The following is a 23,368-nucleotide window of genomic DNA, read 5'->3' as shown; positions in this document are numbered from 1 at the left end:
AACAATTTATCTCCTTGTCAGATTGAAGGACTGGGGTATTACAAACATTAAGACTAAGAAGTATAAGTGGATGTGAAATCAGATACAGAAAAAGAAGGTGGAGATATTAAAACCAAAGACATTTTGGGCAAATACATTCCAATCTTCTGCAAGGTAATGACTTCCCCACATTTGGATTTCTATGGGTAATACTGAGCATCACATCTTCAAATGGACGTGTTGAGACTATTCAAGAAGGTCATCATCTTAATTTCTGAAAATTAAGAATACCTTGCTAAATTAATAAACTCAAAAGATTTAAATGTAATAACTTTCTTTTATATTGAGCCTTGAATAGAGAAAATGTTATGTTCAATAAAAGTGGATGCTAGGCCAAGTAATGAAGTATTAGAAACATTTTCAAGAAGATTTGAGAATTTTTGGATGTGTTTGTCAGGCTGGAGGAGGTTACTGATAAAGAGAGATACTTGGCTGTGGAGCATTTTAAATTCAAAACTGAGATTTTTTTATGGGAGGTGTTGAGGAACTAGATGCCAGTGTAGGTCCACATGGATAGCAATAGCAGGTGATCAAGAATTTGTGTTGCATGGGATACAGAGAGAACTTTTGGATGAACTAACATTTGTACAGTTTGAAGGATGGAAAGCTGCCCTCTATGGTATTAAAAATGTCAAATTTGAAGGTGACAAAGGCATGCTTGTTGTGGGCGAGTTTTGTTTTGGGGCGGGGTGAGAAAGATGTCGAACATTGAATGTCTTTCACATAGTGTTAGGAGTTGCATACGCTAGTTGTATCAAAAGCACTCTTTCCTTACCTTATAATCAGGATCAAATGAAACAAACAAGTTTGTGGCCTCAACTTCCACTGGGTAGCACGAGGTCAGGTTCAGCCCGGAAGTGGTGACAATTTGCATAGTAATGAAATTCAGCTATTATGATCCTTCACATCCCAGATTTCGAGGATGCACTGCCTGCTTCAGGACGTGTGCACCCCTATTATGTTGATAAGGAGCATACAGGAACAATGCAGTAGGTCATAACACCGAAATAATATGCTCATTACTGAGGTCATCCAAAAATGCCACAAGTCTTTTATCACAAGTTAGTGGCTGTTTCCAATGCAAATCAGATTATGATGCTCTGTGCAAAACAGAGATAATTATGACTTGCAAAAAGTTTGTAGTGATGACAAAATCTCTTTGGAAAAATTAATTGTGGAAAAGAAATACCTAACTTTTGTATTATTGGGTTAACATAAAATTACAAAGCTAAATGTTACAAATTTGTGCCATCTCTTGTGGGTAAATTTTGCACTTGATTCAGCTGCACTGTATTTATTTCAGTGCAATAAAAAAGTCTGATTAAACAATGTCCAAATAAGTAATTGAACAATTGGTAAGGCACAGAAGGCCTTCTGTCAGCACAATTGGCCTAGTGCCACTCCCATCTTCTCCCCATAGTCTTGAACATACTATCTTTTTCAGACTACCATCAATTACCTCTTGAATGCCACAATTGAACCTGCATCTGGCTCTCCATCAGAAAGTGCATTCCAGATCTTAACCACTTACTGGGTGAAAGGAACTTATGTGACAATATTCTTTAACTCTTCTGGTCCTCTATTCTTCTGCAAATGGGACATTGTTTTCTCCACCTAGTCTACCCAGACGTCTCACGATATTGAATGGCTCTATTAAATCTCACTATTTATATTTAAACATTAAAAACTGGTCACATATGAAGTATTTAAATTCCAATTTAAAATTTTATGGGACAAAGTAAAAATGGTCCTTTACAATGCATATGCAAGGTTTATAGGTGGTCAGTCAAAAGCCATTTTTACTTAAACACTCACAATTTGATTGTCATTTCTCTGGTGTAGCTGTGGATATGTGTATAAACTATATAACCACAAGGTGGCATTAAGACAGCAGAACTATTATAAGCAGGAGATATATTTCTGGCATATAAAACTGTTAGGATTTAACAAAGCAGAAATACAAGTCTACAATTTACCCTCCACACATCCAGAAAATAAATTGCTGAAGCACCAACCAACTTCAGTAAAACATGGGTTCTCAAATTGCACAATTAATAACATCCATTTGACATATCAGTGTACAAGAATGACACCGTGAAAAGAATTCATCAAAAACAAATCATTCCAATGCCAAAATATTGGCCTGTACAAACAAGGCATTAACAAAGCCTTAGAAAATAGTATCTCCTTCCTGAGAGCAAAAGCCATTGAAGTTTAAGGTGACAATCTGTATTAACAGATTCAGAAATTCAATGGGTTCACATGGAAAATATTCCTTCAAGAATATAGAAAAATATGCATACACACACATAGAAATGTGTATATGCATTTATAAACATACATACTTATATAAATAAAATATATTAATATAGTGTCTCAGCTGAGTGAATGCCCTAACCAAAGGGAAGGAAGTATAACTTTACATTGAGTACACAGGAAGGGAGGAACTGTTTGCATGTTGACAGGCGACTCTTCAACCCAGACACCGTCTCCTCAATAAGCTTTATTATCTATGTACCCACTGTCAAACTGCTTTTCTGCATGCAGAGCTCATTATTTTAATCAGTAATTTCCCAGGTAATAAAATATGCGATCAAACAGCTTTAAATAGCATCAAAAAAATTAAATGATGTTTTAAATCTATAAGGTGCATTACTTTGTACTTGCACAATATTTGAAATTGAAACAAAGGTTTTGCTTCAATTAAAATTGTACACTTTGAGAAATCTGAAAATGCAAATTATATACATTGTGCATCATAACAAACCACATACCATGCTTAATCTCATGAACGCTTTTGCAGATTTGCGTCATTAGAAAGGATTTTGAAAAGAAAACTCAATAAAGTTTATAGATCACCTTGTGCATATTGACGTTTAAGAAATGGATTCCGCTCCCGTAGACACAAATAAAGAGGCCAACACAAAACGTGTCAGAAGTGGAGAATAGAAATCTATTCATGTTTTGGATATAGATTATCAAAATCAAATGTTACAATTTAAAACTTAGATTCACATAATTAACTATATTACAAATCTGTAAGTCAGCCTTTTAGAGTTCATCAAATTCCATTATAAATATTTGACATATTATGGAGATGGTTTCTTTATAAATTTGAAAAAAATTTCAAATAGGAACTACTTCAAATAGTCATAGTGGTAACAGAATAGCTGCATATTTAAACAGAAAATCATCTAGGTTAACAGCAGCAGCGTTCACATCAAATAACAATATATGGTGCCAATAAAAACACATGAACTTTAAAGAATGGAAATTTTTTTAAAAAACTGTTCAAGTCCTTACAAAATGATTATCAGCAATTCCAAAGAATGAGAAATTATGTGTTAGCAATTCAAGAATAAATACAACACTATTCAAAGTATCATTTTTTATGTGAACAGGCATGTCATCAATTCCAGCCACTTAATTTACTTTATAATTGTTGTTGATCAGATAAATAAATCAGAAGCTGACTTTGTGAACATTACTCAGAACTGATGCATTAAGCCAGATTTCAGAATAAGATTTTTTAAAGTAAAGCTTTAAACAAAAGTAGAATACCATTAGGAATGGTGAACAGAAGCATCACCAGGTTTTTACGTCATTAAATCTACAAAAATGTACATGCGCATGTCTGAGGAGGAGGAAACGGAATAGAAATCCACTACATTTTTGTTCAATTATATCAAAGAATATGATTAAGTTCAAGAATGCTCATGTCAGAAATACAAAATAAAAGCACAGACTTTTAAAAAATACACACAATCTGTAAATTTAATATGAGCAAGTAGCATCTGTTATATTTTGCATAGAATAAAGTTAAAACAAAAGCAAATTCATCTTCAGACACATCCTATAGATCGGCAAAGAAGTGGCTTTGTTATCAGAAGTCATTACACAAACCATTTCCTAACATGTGTATTTTCCCTTGTTAATTTTTGAAGAATGCCTAATGAAGAACATTTTGGGAAGCTGTGCAGTGGAACCTTTTCTACATATTCCTTATCAATCCATATTTGATTACAGTTATACAGAAAGCTCTTTAACATTTCTGCAAAATACATGGTGCACATTTTATCAAACTTTAGTTTTCCCTCCAAAAAATCCTTTATAATAGGTGCACAAGGATTGGCAACACTAAAAACAGTCTAATATTTGGTTACATTCACAATACCAATCCTAGCTGATAAAATGATATACTTATTTTAAAAACAGTTTTTCTTCTTTAAAAAGACAATTTGCAAAAGTGAAAATTACAATGCTAATGACAATAATTCAGAACAATGTCGGCAATGAAACGGTGCTTTAAAAGAATTTCAAGATACAGAAATACTGTGACCAAATATGCAACCATTGAATTAATGCCACAAATGTACAGAGACAATAGGGAAAATTTAACACATTTCCAATTTTTTTTTTACTGATACTGTACTATACTATACTGTTAATTAGTGTGATATCACTTCATCTTATTCAACACAGCATCTTTTTAGCTGACATCTTACAATACTTCCGTGGGAATAAGGAACAAAATCTAAATTTTTTTTGCTTAAAAATATATAATATCCATCACTGAGGCCTATGAAGAGGATGATGTTTTAGCTATAATTTTACATAAGATTTCTTTTTAAACAAAGTGAGAAAATGCCAAGGAATTAAAATGTCCAGCTCCTAAATACATTCGCTACATAAAGTGTACATTTTATTTGAAATTTCAGTTTCCTACAGGATCATGTTTAAACACAGACTATGCCTTTATAGGTATAGAAAATGCCTAAGACGCAGCACTAAATCCACAATAAATTCCATTTTGGACCAAACACTAAGTTAACTTACACTTGTTCTTCCCTATCACTCAACAGATTTGCAATATGGCAAAGACTCAATTTTAGAGAAACTATAGGCAATTTAAATAATTTAAGAGTAAGATCTTAAATCACTCACTCCACTTAGAAACATTTTTATGGATAAATCAATTGTAATAAAAAATCTGTACAAAGAAACTTATTCACAAACAAGGAATAATTTTTCTTGCCCTATCATCTCAGGTCTGCTTTGTCTTTTTAAGTGTGTGAGGCAAAAACAGTGTTGTGAATATGGTTCCACAAGCTCTGACAAATTCCTGACATTTTACTCAAGCAGCCATTTTTCACATGAACCTGAAAAGCATTTTCATCTGGGATTACTGCAATTCTAGATCTGAAAAAAAAGCTCAACTAACTCTTCCTCCTCGTTCAAAGACACAAAGCCCAGTTGTAACACACCTCTAAAAGCTCAGTTGTTGAAATTTGGTGATTCAGCACATGCACTTGAATCTGGGACATGAACAGTCTGCATGATTTAGTGTCATAGCTTAATATCTCAATTTAGGTAATAGCTTTCTAACTGCTGATAGTCACTCTAACTGTTGACTGTTTCATACTCTCAGAGTAAGATCTTGAATTTGACTCCCCCACCGAGCAATGTTTAAAATGTATCGAGTAAGTACACACATTAAAGTATATTTATTAGTTATCCAACACGATAGAAATAATCCAAGTTCTGAGTGACAGTAGTGTTGAGGTTTGTCAAATGGAAGCGTTTACAATGTTCAAACATTTTAAACAATAGTATACCAAACTGTTATAAACATTTTTTCTTAATAAATTGAGACTGTCAAGGGAAAAATGGTGGCACTGTCTACTGGAACACCACCACACTGTAACAGGCAAGTTTCAATACCTCTTCCTCTAAATTAAAAAATTCAGCTGTACTATTTTGGGGAAAAGAAAATCGGGGGGAATGTTATTCCCAAGTCACTGGTGAATCTATTGGCAAGCTGGTACAGAATCGCACTGCTAAAGGGTGTTATCCAAAGTTTCTGTCAAACTGGGGGGGGGAAGAGGAGGGTGGGAGATAAACAAGAAAGTTCACAATCGTTGCTTAATCAGACAAAATAATCAAACATTATGGAAATAAAGTATTATTCTATTTTTTTGTAAACCTTTGAATTCACAAGGTAAAGATATGGTTAAACAGTAATCATTTGTAATGATAACATCAATGGGCAAATAAAATTACAGTATTAAACTGCAGGTTTTCTTTCATAAAACAATAATAAAGGCACCTTTTAGAAACCATAAATGTCTTTGAACATTTAATTGTATTTTGGTTAGCATTGTTGTGACTTACAAGGAACATTCAAGCAATTTAGAACTTGGTCCATACAAACCAAATATTGATTTGCATAACATACCAAAACTTGGTGTGAATTGATACAATGTCACCAAGCAGCTGAGTATGGGGTCAACAGAAAATATCACAAAGCTACAAGATGCAATAAATGCTATAAATAACAGCATGAGTTATGTAACAAGGCACAGTAATGTCTGGTCCAATAGGCCTACAAGAAACAGATTTTTATATGATTGTAAAAAAAACTGCAGGCATGCCAATTTTATTTTTAAAATATCAAGTGTAAGGACAGAAATATGAATTAAAACACAGAAGGCCACTGAGAGGATGTAATTATTAAAACAAATGCAGTTCAGCATCTAGAACCATGTCATTAAGAACTCATTTCCTTTGGGTATGTGTAGCTTTCATTCCAATGACGCCACTGAATTCTGTACAACTATCCATAGACACAATAACAGAGTAATGCTAGAATACAGAAACACTGAATTTTTATGTTCGTATCTTCTGGTTTTTCTTCTTTTTGATGCACGATTCACTTTAGCTTCCTGAAGAAAGTGCATGCATGCGCTTAGCTACCTCATACACATAGGCAATATCTGGTCTCTTCTCTGGATCTGGATTAATACAGATATTTACTAACTGTCGAAGCTAGAAAATAAAACAGTTTGTTAGTGAAAGGTGAAAAGAATCATCATCAAGAAATCATGAAATGGCTTAGCATTGTAGTACATTTTGATGGGAAAGGTTTTATTTCCTCATCTAAAAGAAACAATTCACAAAGTTGTGCCATAATGAGCAAGACTGTCATTTCAGGAGTAAAATGCAATTCCCAATTATCCTCTACCCAAATAAATTAATGTTAATTGTCATCATACCCTGTTGGAAATAGTAAACAACCAAGCCATTTGTAAATTGCAAACTAGATGAATCTTGTTTTCTTTCCCCCATTGAGCAATGTTTTGCTGCTTAATTAGGTATCCACAGTTCAAATAATTGCACACCAATGAAGTTGGAGACTATACAACATTTGACTACGTGACGATCATGATGTTGTTAATGGTATAAAATAATGATTTAGAGTTAAAAGTGGGAGGCAGGATTGGGAAATTTGCAGAAAACACAAAAAGTAGCCAGGTAGTAGACAGAAGAGAGGATGGCTGTCAACTGCAGGATAATATCAATTGTTTGGTTGAGTGGACCTCCTCTCGCACCATACCAATTTTGTGAAGTGGCAAATGGAATTCAATCTGGAGAAGTGTGAGATTGAGTGTTTGGGGAAGGCAAACAAAGCAAGGGAGTACACAACAAGCGGGAGGGTACTGAGAGAGGTAGAGAATTTGAGTCCTTGCTGTGCATGTTCACATGTCCTTGAAGGTGACAAAACAGATAGATAAGGTTGGAAAACAAGGCGTATGGGATGCTTTTCTTCATTGGATAAAATATTAACTAAAGCACAAAAGCAGGGATGTAATACTAGGATTACATAAAATACTGGCTAGTTTGCAGTTGGAGATTTGTGAACAGTTTAGATCAGCACATTACAGGAAAGACATAGTTGCTCCAGAGAAAGTACATAGGAGATTTACAAAAATGTTGCTGCAACTTGAAAATTATCAGGAAAGACTGGATAGGAAAACACCCTTGGCTTTAGAACAGAGATGGTTGAAGGTCAACTTCATTGAAGTGCATGAAATCAAGAGCGATTTGAATAGAATGGACAGGGAAGATCTAATTCCCCCAAAAGGAATGTCAAGGTAAAACAAAAACCTGTGGATGCTGGAGATTTGAAACAAACAAAATCAGAAATTGTTGGAGAAACATAGCAGGTCTAACAGCACCTTCACAGTAAATATTTGGAGTCCAGTGATCCTTCTTCAAAACTGAGAATAGCTAGAAACTGGTAGTATTTATGCTAATGTTGTGGGAGTGGGGAATACAAAGAAAAATGTGGATAGTTGTAGTGGAGCCAATAGATAGATTAGATAGAGAGAAAAAAGGGTAAGCAGACAAAAGAATAGTTGGTAGTAAGCCAGGGAACAAGAGAAATGAGATAGGTGATAATGGGTACCGTGAGCAGATGAAAATGGGTTGGATGTGCTGGAAACAACCCATTTCTGGGCAAGACCGGAGGTTAGGAGACCTGAGACAGAAATATTGGCATGTGGTGTGTTGACACTGCAGGCAGTTGGAAGCCTGGGATCAGTTTTATGGGCAGAACGTTGATGTTCAGCAAAGTAATGAGCCAATCTGTGCTCTGTCTTCCCAATGTAGAGAAGACTATATTGTGAGCAGTGCATACAGTAGACTAGAATGACTGAAGTGCAGGATTTAAAGGTGACTGGTATAAGTACTGGAGGGTACAGCAGGAAAATCTTTTTCACCCAGAGGGTGATTGATCTCTGGAATTGACTGAAATTGAGTTTAGTGGTTGAAGCAGAAACTCTCAATTCATTTAAAAGGAATTTGAAGTGCCTTGACCTGCAAGGCTCTGGACTAACTGCTGGAAAGTGGGGTCTAAATGGGTTGCTGACTGATTCAGCTGACACAGACACTGTTCGCTGAATGAACTCTTCCTGTGACATTTCTATGGTTCTATTCTCTACCTCAAACACTCCTTTTCTGACATATTTAATTGAAAATATGTTATACAATAAAAACCAAGGGGCCAGTTTAAGCAATGTTAAAGTGGAAAAACCTTCAATGTTTACTGTCAATGCTATACTAAAACTGATAGCAGCATTTTGTAGTCTTACATGTGCAGTTAAATGCTGATATGTGAAAGTTTCCATCACACATTCTATGCTTCCCCATGGTGCACTGGTCAAGTCCCCCAGATGGCAATGAAGGAGAATCACTGAAGTGATGAAAACTTTCCATTTATTATGTTTGTCTCTCTAGAAAACTCTTCAAGAGGTATACCTTGTTAAATGAAACATTGCTGGCTTTTTAAGGAGTGTACTAAGTACTAATTACTGATAAACTATCTCACCATTCCCGAAAAACTCAGCTTTTACTCATATTATATCACCAATTTCAATATTTTCATAAAACTATGTTCATTTTTTAAAATGAAGAATTTAAAAAAGTTTGATACTTCAGTGTCTACCTTAACAGAATGCCTATGTCCAAATCTGTTAATTTTGCAAAGTTTGCTAAAATTAAAAGTGAAAATGAAGTGCATTTCATTTCCTGGTTTGTGTCTGAGATGACTTCATTTTGTCCATTACTAGTCCTGTTTCATGACATCACTGTGGTTGGATACCTGAAGATCCCCTTGGCTTGGTGCCAGATTCAACTGACTATGAGAAAGGGGAACGTGCACAGGAGAATTTGTGGTGAGTTTTCTTTCAGATCAGTAGTGAACACTATCACTTCACTGGTGACCACTAAACTGAGACCATTAGTTACTGGCAACAACAAAAGATCCAATCCATGAGACGTCACACACATAATGTGATCACAGTCAATGTACGCAATTCTTTTTTTTGACGACTAGGGCAAGTTTGTGTGGTCCTTTGAACTTACTTTGTGCAATTGTACAATACTTGTAGATACTGAACAAACCTATGCTTCTTTCATTTATGTAGCCATACAAAAAGGATTCTGGGTCTCCACTGAAATTCAGTCAACACATGAGAAAAACATGAGCTGGAAAATAACATTGTTTTTCAAGTCATATTGCAATTGTTCCAATGCAATCAAAGGGTCAGTGTACCATCAGACTCCTCTTATTCTACTGTCATCCTTAGGAATTTTCTGAACTTCTTTCCACAAGTATTAGGTGTAAAAATGAACGCTTACAAAAATTGAACAGTAAGTTTTTTTTTTGCCACGTTTGGAACCACACAACAAATATAAGCTTGACCAAAATGGTTCCTATAATCCACGTTGTTGACAATTGCTTGAATTGCCAAAGGTGACAAGTAAGAAATGAAATGCTGAAAGAAATGATTAAATTCAACATTTTCTACAAACTAAAACATATGGCTGGAATTCATCATCTGGAGTAAATAATAAAAACGGAACTGAAATTCTTCAGAGGGGTAAATACTTGTTTGCAATATTCAAGATTAAGTTTTACTTCTCATTAAGAGAGAACTATTGTCTGTCACTAGTATAAATGGCTTCATGCTGTGAAGCTACACTGATTATTGAATGCCTCCTTGTGAAATATGGCTTGTGTTTCCATGTGAGTTATAGTCAAAGTCACAACTGAAAATAAAAAACATATTTTACTGGAAGGTGTTCTGTATCGTATTTATAATTGCTTTTTTTCAGTTTCAAAACTTACACTATACACTTCTTGTAGAAATATTTAAAGGCCAAAATAAACCATTTGGTGATGTGTTAGAGAGAAAATAGCACCCAAAAAAAGTCAGCAACTTAATTATTCTAAGCAGTATCAGATGGCTGATAGAAATGCATTCAACATTTAGATTAGATTCAAAAGGCTCAGTCTGCATATATAATTGACAATGTCAAAAAAAATTCTATAGGGTTATTTCATAGATCATTTGAACCTAAGCCTTTAGTATCATGTCACAGCATTTAGTATCATGTCACAGCATTTAGTATCATGTCACAGCAGATTCAGTTGGGAAGTACAGGGCAGAGAAGCAAATTTGATCAAATGCAAAATGTACGAACGTTAAGATATTTAAAAAAAGTAAATATCTACTATATTATAAATATATTGATCAACTAGGTCGTTTGAGAATCATCATTGTCAAAAATACAACATCACTTTCACCATTGCTTTGACAATGTAGAATGTGATATAATGAAATGAAAAGGTATTGTACAAAAAAAGCATTTGTATTTTAAGGATTTGTATATTTTAATAAATACTTTTCATAAAACTATAAGTGAACATGAATGGCACAGTTATTTCCTATTTGGAACCCAAATAAAGTAAATTTATCTCCGACATCTTCAGTAAATAAACAAATGCCAAGAATGCTCACAAAAACAAAGTCAATCTACGGCCATACACATTCATACTGTGTCAGACTGGAAGGAAAGATATTCTCTTGTTTTGTGCTAATTATCTTGCCACATTGGCATTGCTGAAGATAAGGAGGAATGGATTGGATTCAGCCTTTGCCAGCTCTGGGACCTTCCATCTGGGTCGGTCCCTGATAATTGCCCCTTGGCTGCAAATACACAACCCCCACTTCACACTTAACCACAATAAGAGGCTGAGCAGAGTAGCCCTGCAGGCAGGCCGACTTCAACCAACCACTAGTGGCATCATCATTAAATCCTGCCGAAGGTCGTCATAGCAACCGCCTGCTGAGGCTTCTCTACCACGTTCAACATCCCCTAATCAGCTACCATGTGAAATGCAAATTCAGACAGTCTGAAAATTAGTCAAGAAGAATGGGGATGAAGAAGCAGATATGTGAAATATTCATGTGCATCACAGCAAAAGCAGACAGTCTGAATGACACAATAAAGAACAACCTATGACATTTTTGTCATCTTTTCACATTATTGTTTACACCTAACTGTACCATCTAGACCCATAGATTCTAAGTCAGCTAAATTGAAACAGTATATGTACATTGCTGGAAACATCACTAATCAAGAATTAGATGGGATATGTATGAACAATTAGAAAACAAAATAAAAGCTAATAAGGTGTTATCATCAAATAACACACAATAAGCGTTTCAAGTAGATTTTAATTAAAATGGAATATTAAAAAGATGAACTGAAATTTTGCACCAAAGATTTCCCTCTGCTCATTTCCAAATATGGTACTATGCTGATGTATATTTTTGAAGCTATAAAAGATACACTGTAAACTCAATTCATGAGTAGTCATCTAACAATAACTATTGAATATAAAATCTTCTGTTTTACAAAGTCAGAATTTATTGGCATACCAAATGAGATTTAAAAGATGAGAAGTAAGGAACAGTATGTTTCGCAGCAAAAAAAAATTATTTTGCATCATTGTTTACACGTGCATTTTTCCTTCTCAATTGCCTGAAGGAAACAGTGAGCCAATTCCATTGCTCTTGAACTGAGTGTTACAATGGCATTCTTCATTTTTTTCCTCCCTCAGAAAATTTCCCAGATGGCTGGGCTGAGATCAGAAGCTCACCAGATGGGGATAAACCCATGTTTTCACCAGAGTGAAGTATGTCAAAGTTGCTTCAGAAGATTGCCTGACATGAAGCAAACTTAAGGCAAATATTACACAAAAAGGAATAAAAAATTGCCAAATATGAATATTTTAAATTAATAACCTAAATAGCACAAAATAACCCCAAATACCATGGTGAACAGACCCATGCTGATTTTGTATAAAATCATGCAATTTGACTGCACCAATAGCAGAAGGTTTCCTGCAGCGGATGGAGTACTCCAGAATTATTTGCTTTTATCCAGCCTCATTATTGTGCTTTTGTTAAATTGAAGGATTTTCAATAACCTGAAACAAAACTAGACCTACCTCTTCAGAATAATGGTCAGAAGGAAGAGGAGGATAATCACATTGTTCGATCTTTTTACAGAGAGAATATAAATTCATCTTATCGCCATAGAATGGACTTTGGAGTGCAGCCATCTGAATGAAAATTAGAAAAAAATTATAGACAAATTAGTTACTGAAATAAAGTAAAGTACATGTGGTTTATAAATGGGACCAATGTTTCAGTACAGTTTGTATTAAGAAAGCTTTAATTATTCAATTTGGAGTTAAATCCCGACATTTATTTTTCACTATCTCTTCCAAATAACTCGAACGGATTGATCAGAACATATTCCACGAAAGCAAAGATGGAATGAGCTCAGGATTAATAAATTATTCAATCTTTCAAATATTTAAGCACCAACCTTTGTTTTGAGTAATTTGCTATTCGTGATAACCACTGATATCAAAAATGTAAAACAGTTTGCTATTCACTGAGAGAATTTAACAGGTTAGTAAAATGTTACCATTTTGGACAGTTCCACGCCACTTTCTTTGACCATTAAAAACATGCACAATAATCATATCAGTCTTTAAGGAGCTAAAACTATCAAAATATAATTTTATTGCACTATAGACTTCCTGTGTTACTGAATGGGTGCGAAAGGTATTTGTTAACTTTCAGTACAAAGCCTAAGGCCATTTTTTCAGGGTTCGGTAAGAGAGGAGTTAGTCAGCTAAACCACATTCTGCAATAAAAAATAAAGTTCTATTGATATTCAAAATTATGTAAAAGCAGGAAGATGAAAAGCAGAATATCATGAAAGCTAGAACACTGAAATAAAAATAAACTGCTGAAAATACCTGCCTCTTTACCTTCTCTCTCCACACTAAGGCCCTAAGTACTCCTTCCAGCAGAAACAATTTGTATGTACTTTATTCAATTTAGCAGACTGTATTCGCTGCTCATAATGTGGTCCACATATTTTTAAATCAACCTGTTCAAATGTGTTACGACACACCTCTGAAGCAGGTGGAACCCATGTCTTCTGACTCAAAGACAGAACATACATCTGCATCACAAGAGCCCTCACCACAATGTAATCTATACCCAGTCCTCATTACCTACTGATTTGCTATTGGCAGATGCACATATTCACAAGGTCGGTCCCAGATCCCATCTCACCACCTCCTCCCCCCACACCAATGTTGTCATCTGGTCTGCCACATTAAACTGGTTGTGCACTTTTGCATGGTACATAGAAATAGTGTCCATTTTTTTGTCATCCATAAATAGTCCGTACTCCTATCCTTTTCAGATAACAAGGACTGACGGGGGGGGGGGGGGGGGGGGAGTCAAACACAGATTGTATGGCTATTTTGTCGAACACTTCCGATCAGCCCACAACCATGACCCCAAGCTTCCAACGGTCTGACATTTCAATACTCCCACTTTAAGAACAGCAACTCATGCTTTGTTTTGTCACTTTATAGCCTTCCAGAATTTAACATAGAATCCATCAATTTATTTCCTTTTCTTTTCATATTTCTACATTTCTCTTATTTTTGTTCTCAGAAGAGAGTATATCTAACGCTGTAGATGCGTCTTTTGTTTCTTTTCTTGCCACTTTCACCATTCTCTTTGGTTTTGAAAGGTAACCTCTTCTGCTATTTACCCTCTCCTGTCGTTTAGCCTATTAAAGGTCTTCCTCTGTACTTGGCCTACCCACTTCTGCTTAAATCCTATTAACACTTCCCAGTTCTGATAAAAGGTTATTGGCCAATGTCAACTATTTCACTCTCCACAGATGCTAGAATATCTTTGCGATTTTTGTTTACTTTATTTCAGAGCAGTAATATGATAATTTTAAGTCAGAGATAATTTGATATGTTGAATCCATTCACATTTTCAAGATGATCTCACCAAATGCTGCATACTAATTTACCAAACAGCGAATCGAAGTGTCCAGGGCTTCCCATCTGGCCATTTGTTTGATCACAGCAATTTAAAATATCCTAAGTGACACAGGATTGTTACTGCGCAGGAGGCAGCAATTCTGCCAATCTTGATGGCACTGGCTCTCTGATTCAATTAACCATTACTTTTGTTTTGCATCCATGTTTATTCCATGAGCAGTTGTATTTTTTACAATTAATTATGTATTATGTCTTATGTAAAGACTCCTAACTTTCCTTAGATTACTTCAAACTGATGCAAAGCACTGAGGGCTGGGTAGCCCTCAAACTTAGAATATCTCAGCATCGGCATGAGCTACTATCGGCATTTGAGTATACGCCTGTCAAATACAAAAATACATTCTTCCTAACCTTGTGTTTTGCAAGTTTCAATGTCTAGTCGCAGAGTGCAACCAGCTCCCAGGATCCCTGCTGACTATTCTGAGCTTTGAAAGCTTTGTCAGGATTTATTCTTTCCTCTTTCTTCTAATCCAAACCAGATTGGGGAGGAATTACAAACGTCTATTAAAAATGTAACCAAATTGGAACAGAAAAAAAAGGTTGAAAAATGTGAAATGGCCACCTTATGAAAAGTAGGCAGCAAGATTCATATTAACAGCTTTGTGAAAAGCCAAAAGGACAAAAGGCCAGATTTTACTACAATCCGAATTCAATGAAGAACCATTTGTTCATCATACCAAAATCCTTAATTTTCCTTGAACAATTTAAGTATCTAAAGTTTCTGACCAATTTTCTGACTTTTCAACATGTTCAAAAGATACTGTAGTATCTTGAGCAGTAATGTATTACTTCTGCATTTTCTTTTAAACAATAAGTCCCAGAACTTAAAGTACATAAAAGCAAGCCAATTCTTTGCTCGAAGTGTATTATTTTTATTTAATTCATTCACAAGATATGCATATCACTGGCTAGGCCAGCATTCATTACCCATCTCAACTACCCTTGAGGTAAGGTGGATTCTGGAATTGTTGCAGATCATGTGGTGTACACACCTACAATACTGTTCCAAGATTTTGAATCAGTGACAATAAAGTAGCGGCAGTATAGCTCAATATCAGGGTGGTGTGATACTTAAAGATTATGCTGTTCCCATGCACCTTCTGCCCATGTCCTTTTGAGGTGGTAGAGATTGCAGTTTTGGAAAGTTCAATTGACAGAATCTAGCTGAGTTGTTGTAGTGCATCATGCAGATGGCAATTACAGCTGTCACTGTCTGTTGGCCATAGAAATAGTGAATGTTGAAAGTGGCAGATGTGATACCAGTCAAGCGGACTTTGCCCTGGATAATGCTAGCTTGAGTGTAGTTGGAGCTACACTCATCCAGGTAAATGAGGATTACTCCATCACACGACTGAGTTGTTGCTTCTGGATGATGGGTGGGCTTGGATGTGTCAAAAGAGAGCTACATGCTTCAGAATCCCTAGCCTATCTGCTCTTTCAACCATAATAGTTACTTGGCTGGTCCAGTTCAGTTTCTAGGTGAAAGTGCGTACTGCAGATGCTGGAGATCAGAGTCAAGATTAGAGTAGTGCTGAAGAAGCACAGCAGGTCAGGCAGCATCCAAAGCACTGGAAAACTGATGTTTCGGGCAAAAGCTGTTCATCAGGAATTACTGAGGAAGGGCTTTTGCCAGGAACTTCGATTTTCCTGCTTCTCAATGCTGCCCGACCTGCTGTGCTTTTCCAGCACCAGTCTAATCTTGACTCAGTTTCTAGTCAATGACAACTTCAAGCTGACAGTGGAAGATTCATTGATGTTATTGTCAATTAATATCATGGGTGATGGATGGACCATATCTTGGCAGTCAAAGTAAGCTCCACACCAATGATTTTACTGAATGCTACTGCTTTGGGGCTATTCACACTTCCTCAATAAACTGTGCTTGAAATTCTCACATTATTCACTACAATGCACTGAAAACTGCTGCACCACAGATTTGAACCTCCTATTAAATGAGTCATAAATTCAGGTCTTTTAACTAATAAATCCCACACAAGATCATTTTAGAATATAGAAAGGTTGATATTAAGTTCAAAGGAGTTTGGTTAACTCGCCTCATTGTAAAGATATTTAATTTCTGGGATGGCTGTATTTAGCAGTCATTGTGCACCAGCATTGTTCCAGACAGACAAGTCTAGGACTACCTTTCAGGTGCCATATGTAGAGGTGCATCAGCTTTGTTTTCATAAGTTTTTAAGATTCCTGTCATGGACTATGAATACAGCAACAGTGTCATGACAAAAGCTCAACTTTTCTATAAAAGTATTGTGCATTTTGTAATGTGATTGAAAGAAATTGCAGAGCATAACAGGCTGATAAGACAGCTATTTACAAACGTATATTTATGTAAAAGATTAGTCGTTTCAGGTGGAATTGCTATGAAATCAGTTCCTTCTATGCATTCATGGAAAGTAATTTTGACCGGTCAATTGTCATATCTGTGACACATAACCAAACACAATCAAATAAAAACAAACCTTTTAAGGCTACAACAAAGTTTTAAGCATGAACAAGACAAATTTTCTGCCATACCTCAATGCAATTCAATGTACAGTGTGCCATTGTTACTTAGTCATATCATTTGGAGAATAGTTTGAAGTGAGTTTTCATGCCAAACAATACTATTCAAGTTTGGTGAGTCTGATGGTGGTCACTATTAACTTGCAGCTACAATGCAAATGGGTGCATGTAAATCCAAAAGTTGATGTCTATGCTGCATGGCTTTGCTATTAACTTTGGAAAAAGAACATTTGTATCATTGATAGTCACAGGTGAGGTGCCGGAAGACTGGAGGTTGGCTAACGTGGTGCCACTGTTTAAGAAAGGCGGTAAAGACAAGCCAGGGAACTATAGACCGGTGAGCCTGACCTCGGTGGTGGGCAAGTTGTTGGAGGGAATCCTGAGGGACAGGATGTACATGTATTTGAAAAGGCAAGGACTGGTTAGGGAAAGTCAACATGGCTTTCATGTCTCACAAGCTTGATTGAGTTTTTTGAAGAAGTAACAAAGAAGATTGATGAGGGCAGAGCAGTAGATGTGATCTATATGGACTTCAGTAAGGCATTTGACAAGGTTCCCCATAGCAAGGTTATATCTCTTGGAATAAAGGGAGAACTAGTCATTTGGATACAGAACTGGCTGAAAGGTAGAAGACAGAGGGTGGTGGTGGAGGGTTGTTTTTCAGTCTGGAGGCCTGTGACCAGTGGAGTGCCACAAGGATCGGTGCTAGGGTCCTCTACTCTTTGTCATTTACATAAATGATTTGGATGTGAGCATAAGAGGTACAGTAAGTAAGTTTGCAGATGACACCAAAATTCGAGATGTAGTGGACAGTGAAGAGGATTATCTCAGATTACAACAGGATCTGGACCAGATGGGCCAATGGGCTGAGAAGTAGGAGATGGAGTTTAATTCAGATAAGTGTGAGGTGCTGCATTTTGGGAAAGCAAATCTTAGCAGGACTCGTACACTTAATGGTAAGGTCCGAGGGAGTGTTGCTGAACAAAGAGACCTTGGAATTCAGATTCATAGCTCCTTGAAAGTGGAGTCGCAGGTAGATAGGACAGTGAAGGCGGCGTTTGATTGGTCAGAGTATTGAGTACAGGAGTTGGGAGGTCATGTTGCGGCGGTACAGGACATTGGTTTGGCCACTGCTACAATTGCGTGCAATTCTGGTCTCCTTCCTATCGGAAAGATGTTGTGAAACTTGAAAGGGTTCAGAAAAGATTTACAAGGCTGTTGCCAGGGTTGGAGGATTTGAGCTAAAGGGAGAGGCTGAACAGGCTAGGGCTGTTTTCCCTGGAGCATCGGAGGCTGAGGGGTGACCTTATAGAAGTTTATAAAATTATGAGGGGCATGGATAGGATAAATAGACAAACTCTTTTCCCTGGGGTCAGGGAGTCCAGAACTAAAGGGCATAGGTTTAGGGTGAGAGGGGAAAGATATAAAAGAGATCTAAGGGGCAATGTTTTCATGCAGAGGGTGGTACATGTATGGAATGAGCTGCCAGAGGATGTGGTGGAGGCTGGTACAATTGCAACATTTAAGAGGCATTTAGATGGGTATATGAATAGGAAGGGTTCAGAGGGATATGGGCCAGGTGCTGGCAGGTGGGACTACATTGGGTTGGGATATCTGGTCAGCATGGACAGGTTGGACCAAGATGTTTCCGTGCTTACATCTCTATGACTCTATCTTGCCAATTGCCTCATAATTACATTTCACTAAAGCTGCAATATTGTATGATACAAACTAATTTTGCCACAGTAAGTTAGTCTTGTCTGCAACAGTCAATGTATCCTTTTAATAATGTATTAATGCAGCCAATCAACCCCGGTCCTGAAAATTAAATCTAAGTGTGCGCTTTGCTGCTTTAGTGGTTAGTTATTTGAAATTTGAAAAAGCAAAGATTTCAATTCAATGACTTTACTTTCACTTCGTCCCTTTCGTTAATCTCTTTACCAACTCGATATTTCTTTTCTCATCAATTTCTCCTGTTATATCTGAATAACATTGAATTCACGGAATATAATTTACACCTCCCTCTCAGTCGTGTATTCTAATTTCATAATCCTTCAATCTTATTGGTTAATGAGATATACACTGTGCTTCGCTGAGGTCTCAAATTCCTCTTTCCTTTCTTACATCAACTCATACTTTCAGCAACTTGCCATATAAAAAATATAAACACCTGAATTGAGACAGTAAAGTCTATCTAACAGGTATCATTAGATGTTGAACCATAGTAAATGATGGTTTAATGCTATAAATGTGAGTGTTTTAAATTATTTCACCTGAATTGCTTCCCTTTGTGCTATGACAAAAGCTTCCTTCGCTGTAATTCATATTTACTGCACTATTGAAGACCTCATTATCATTTTTCATAAGTGAATCCTATTGCAACTATTTACAGACAGTTCCACAATACAAAAGCAGTACAACAGTTTGTCAAGGTGCAAGATGAAATATTTTTTTTCCCCCATAGAGGCATTTGGTTTTATGTGTGATTCTAATGTATAAACTATCCGAGAAAGGCAGACTTATGACAGGAATGAGGAAGACAAATTAGTTTTGAATACAAAACAAAAGACTGAGGACATTGAGTAAAATAGGTGCAAAAAAAAAATTAGAATTGATCCCTCCAAAGAAGATCCTTTATTTATCATTCAGTAAAAGCTGGGTGAAAATATTAGAAGCCTGGAGATTGTGATTTCAAGTCCTAATTCAGAGAGTGAACACATATCCTTGGTTTGTGCAGTTCTGAGAGGGTGCTGCACAGTCACAGATAACATCTTTCAAAGGTTGTGTTAAAGTAACGTTTCAGCAGCTCTCCAAAATGCAGATAAAATTGAACTGTTCAAACAGCCTGGTGCTCTGCCAACATGTATTCCACAACCAACATCACAAAAATCTAAATGAGACATTTATCCCATTGCAGTTTGTGAAATCTAACCATGCATCCCTAAAATACTAACAGTGAATATACATTTGTGAAAAGTAACTAATCAGCTACAAATATTTTGGAATGTCCTGGGGTTGTGAAATGGGCTAATTAAATGAAATTTGCTTCTTTGTGATCATGTCCATCCAATATTTCTGCAATAACACAGTGTAAAAAAGTAAATCTAATACGTTTATGTTCTGAATTTTATTTAAATATTTGTGGTATAATAAATAAGTTCCATCAGCTAGAAGACAGACAGACTTAAATGATGGAATGCTATCACATCTCTCAGAAATGTCACAAAAAGCTAAATTACTCTGATATATAGTGACTATTATGCTACCAAATGTGCTAGCCAAGTTGTGCACAGCAAGATTCCACATTGCAACAATCAGCGAGCTACCAGTCATATATGTTTCGTGCTGTTGGCCAGAACACTCAGTGTATTTTGTTTTGGCAGTAGTGTGCTCGAATCTTTAATGCCCTCCTGAACCACAGGGCTCCAGTCTAACATCTTATCTCAAGAATGATACTCTGTCAACACAGGAATCTTTCAATACTGCACAGGAGTGTCAGCATCAATTATCGGAATTTCTGAAGCGGCTGGATAATTAGTGACTAGCAGAGTCAATGGTGATCCAGTCAGCTTTACTTATGGGAATAGCTTTTCACCGGGAGAATTAAGAATCCTGGATTGTTTGGAAATTTACATGTCGAATACTTATGAAGTTATACACGTGGCTTCAGAATTGTGACTAAAAGCTTCAGGTATTTAATTTCAACTTTGCTCCCATAATTTCTTGAACTATTTAATGAATGGGACTCGAGTCTTCAAAGTTTGATGAAGCAATTATTTACAACAACTGAATTCTTCAAAAATAAGTTTTAAGTGGACTATCATCTATAATGCCAATCACATGAAAGTGAAACAGCAAGACATTGATTTTCTGTACATAGGTATCTGCTAATTTAAAAGTATATTCAAATTTGTATTCAACAGTATTGAAGTAAAAGGTGTGTTGTTTGGATTTTGAGTTGGCAGGTGAGAGACACAGAGGGAGGAGGAAGAGGGAGATTGTGATACACAACCCTTACTATAGGAAAGTTAGGTATGGCAGCCATACCAGAACCGAGAATAGGAATTTGAGAGATATGGTGGGTAGCACCGAAGTAACCTTTGCATTCTCAATTAATTCCATCAACTATGTTAAACCTGAATTAGAATGGTTCTTAAAGATGTACAATATGAATGGCAAACTTGTTAAGGAATCATTTAAAAGTTTTTATTTATAAACAGTAGCCAAAACAGAATATTATTGGGCCAGTCAAATAAAATCTGACCTGTTCAATGGCATCTGATTTAATACATCTACACACACAGTTATTCATGATTCCCAGCCTTGATGTTTCTGGCTTTTTGATTTCTACAAGTGCAGTTAGTGCAGCATTTACAATCCAGTCTAATACTGTCTCCCTCCATTTATCAGGGCAGCCCTGCTGACAGTCATGAATGCTTAAGAATGGTTTAATTAAAGAATGCTAAATCACTGAAATGCACATACACATGCATGTAAACAACAAGCAGAATATTATGTATTATTTTGTTCTAAATGGCAAAATACTAAACCTGCATTATGTTTGTGCTGGACACATAATACAAAACCATTGACATGGTTTAGCAAGAAAAATATGCTCATGCTGCAATCAAATGTTTATTTATGTCTAAGAATGAAGCACTTTTGTCAAATGGGCAACCTGAATATGCACAATTACCGGTTTAAATTTCAGTATTTGGAACATTCAGTTTTATTTGAATATTTTGAAGACAAGAGCAAAGTGTCTGAAAAACAGGCAGATTATTATTTGAAAACAGATATACTTGACAAAATAAGCAAGGCATGTAGCAATGTTCAATATCTATCCTGTTGGGTGGATCGTGTGGAATATTACATGCACATATCTCCAAACAGTAGATTTTAGAGTCCTCCATGCTCACTTCACTGATGGTGACTCTGTCCTTGGGATTCAGTACTAGTATCTTTTAAATCCCTTAACATACACAGCATCAGTGCTGCAGTGAGCAGTGTGGTGCCCTAAAGTCAGTCACCCTTTTCTGCATGTGCTAATAAGTTTGATTTTCAAAGGACAATGTGTACATTCCCTAGACACACAGACCTTCTGCGAAACACATAGACCATCCTATGCTACTCAGTGAGCTTAAGCAGGAACAGGACAAGCTGAAAATGGCTCTCATCTGTCGGCTGCTCTCTGAAACGTATCCTTAACTGTTTCGTGGCCAGTACTGGTATTTACATGACTGAGGTTCTAGATCAACATGGAGCATCCATCATTAAATTACTGTATTAATGTTGTTCAAATACGACTAGTACTTCAGTTGTGCCGTCCAGAAATAGATGAAATGTAAGGAATATTATGTTGCTAAGTGCAAGTCCATAAAACATTTCAGACCATTACCGATAGAAAGCAAATTCACTGAAGAGTTAAACTGGGCATATTTTCATGCATCTTCTGCTTTGACAGATGAAAAATGTCAACTGTCCTGTTTTTATTTTCTAGCTTTTGCACTATTCATCTGGTTCATTAGTGCATATCGCTGCTGCCCCTGACAGCTGCTTGCCCTCTCTTCCCAGCAACTGAATTTTTCAGGCTAATTTGATTCTCCTCACTGAGACGATCACTGAAATGATTGACTTGCTCCCTGACCTCAAGGGTCCAACTTTCCTTATTAGTATTCCTGGTGTGTTCAAGGTAAGGGAGAGCAGTGTCTGTCTTCAGGGCTGGTGGCTGCACTCTCTCTTTTACTGTAAGCCACCAACCTACAACCTTCTAAGGAGGCAACTGCTGCTCTGTACAATGAAGGAAACATGTAAAACCTCATCTTCAGATGTCAAGGTCCGTGTAGATGAGTAACTGATTTATACTATCAATTTATGCAAATAATTTATGACACTGAACAACAAGGCATTAATTAATGCCAGGAAATCATCCTATTGCATCATTTTCCCAGTCTAGACACTTATGCAATTTTTACACCGATCAGACTTCAGTTAAAAAAAATGGCATTACTCATTCAAGCAGAGCAAACAATCTTGTTTCAAAAATTATTGACATAAACTATCTATTGATAATATAGAAAATATTTTCTGAATTGCAAATTAAAAAATGGGACTACGCATTCAAGCAGAGCAAAGAATCTTGTTTAAAAAATTATTGATGTAAACTATTGGTAAAATACAAAATATTTCCTGAATTGTAAACTAACATGAACCATTCGCGCTGCGATGTACTTATTT

General features: G+C 36.2%; 1 protein-coding gene across 7 annotated transcripts in view; it reads right to left on the bottom strand.

The window, feature by feature from the left end:
• Positions 1 to 6,162: 6,162 nt before the first annotated feature.
• Positions 6,163 to 23,368, bottom strand: part of nek7 (NIMA-related kinase 7) — a 189,583-nt gene continuing 172,377 nt past the window's right edge. For all 7 annotated transcript variants that reach the window (XM_060830196.1, XM_060830193.1, XM_060830200.1 and 4 more), the window contains 2 exons: positions 12,677 to 12,790; positions 6,163 to 6,864 (listed from right to left, as the gene is read on the bottom strand). In XM_060830196.1, coding sequence (XP_060686179.1) covers positions 6,754 to 6,864; positions 12,677 to 12,790 — 225 coding nt within the window. In that variant the 3' untranslated portion in view covers positions 6,163 to 6,753. The remainder of the gene's footprint in view (positions 6,865 to 12,676; positions 12,791 to 23,368) is intronic.

This window comes from Hemiscyllium ocellatum, chromosome 9, assembly GCF_020745735.1.
Source record: "Hemiscyllium ocellatum isolate sHemOce1 chromosome 9, sHemOce1.pat.X.cur, whole genome shotgun sequence".
Lineage (NCBI taxonomy): Eukaryota > Metazoa > Chordata > Chondrichthyes > Orectolobiformes > Hemiscylliidae > Hemiscyllium > Hemiscyllium ocellatum.
This window is presented reverse-complemented; position numbering and strand designations above follow the sequence as displayed.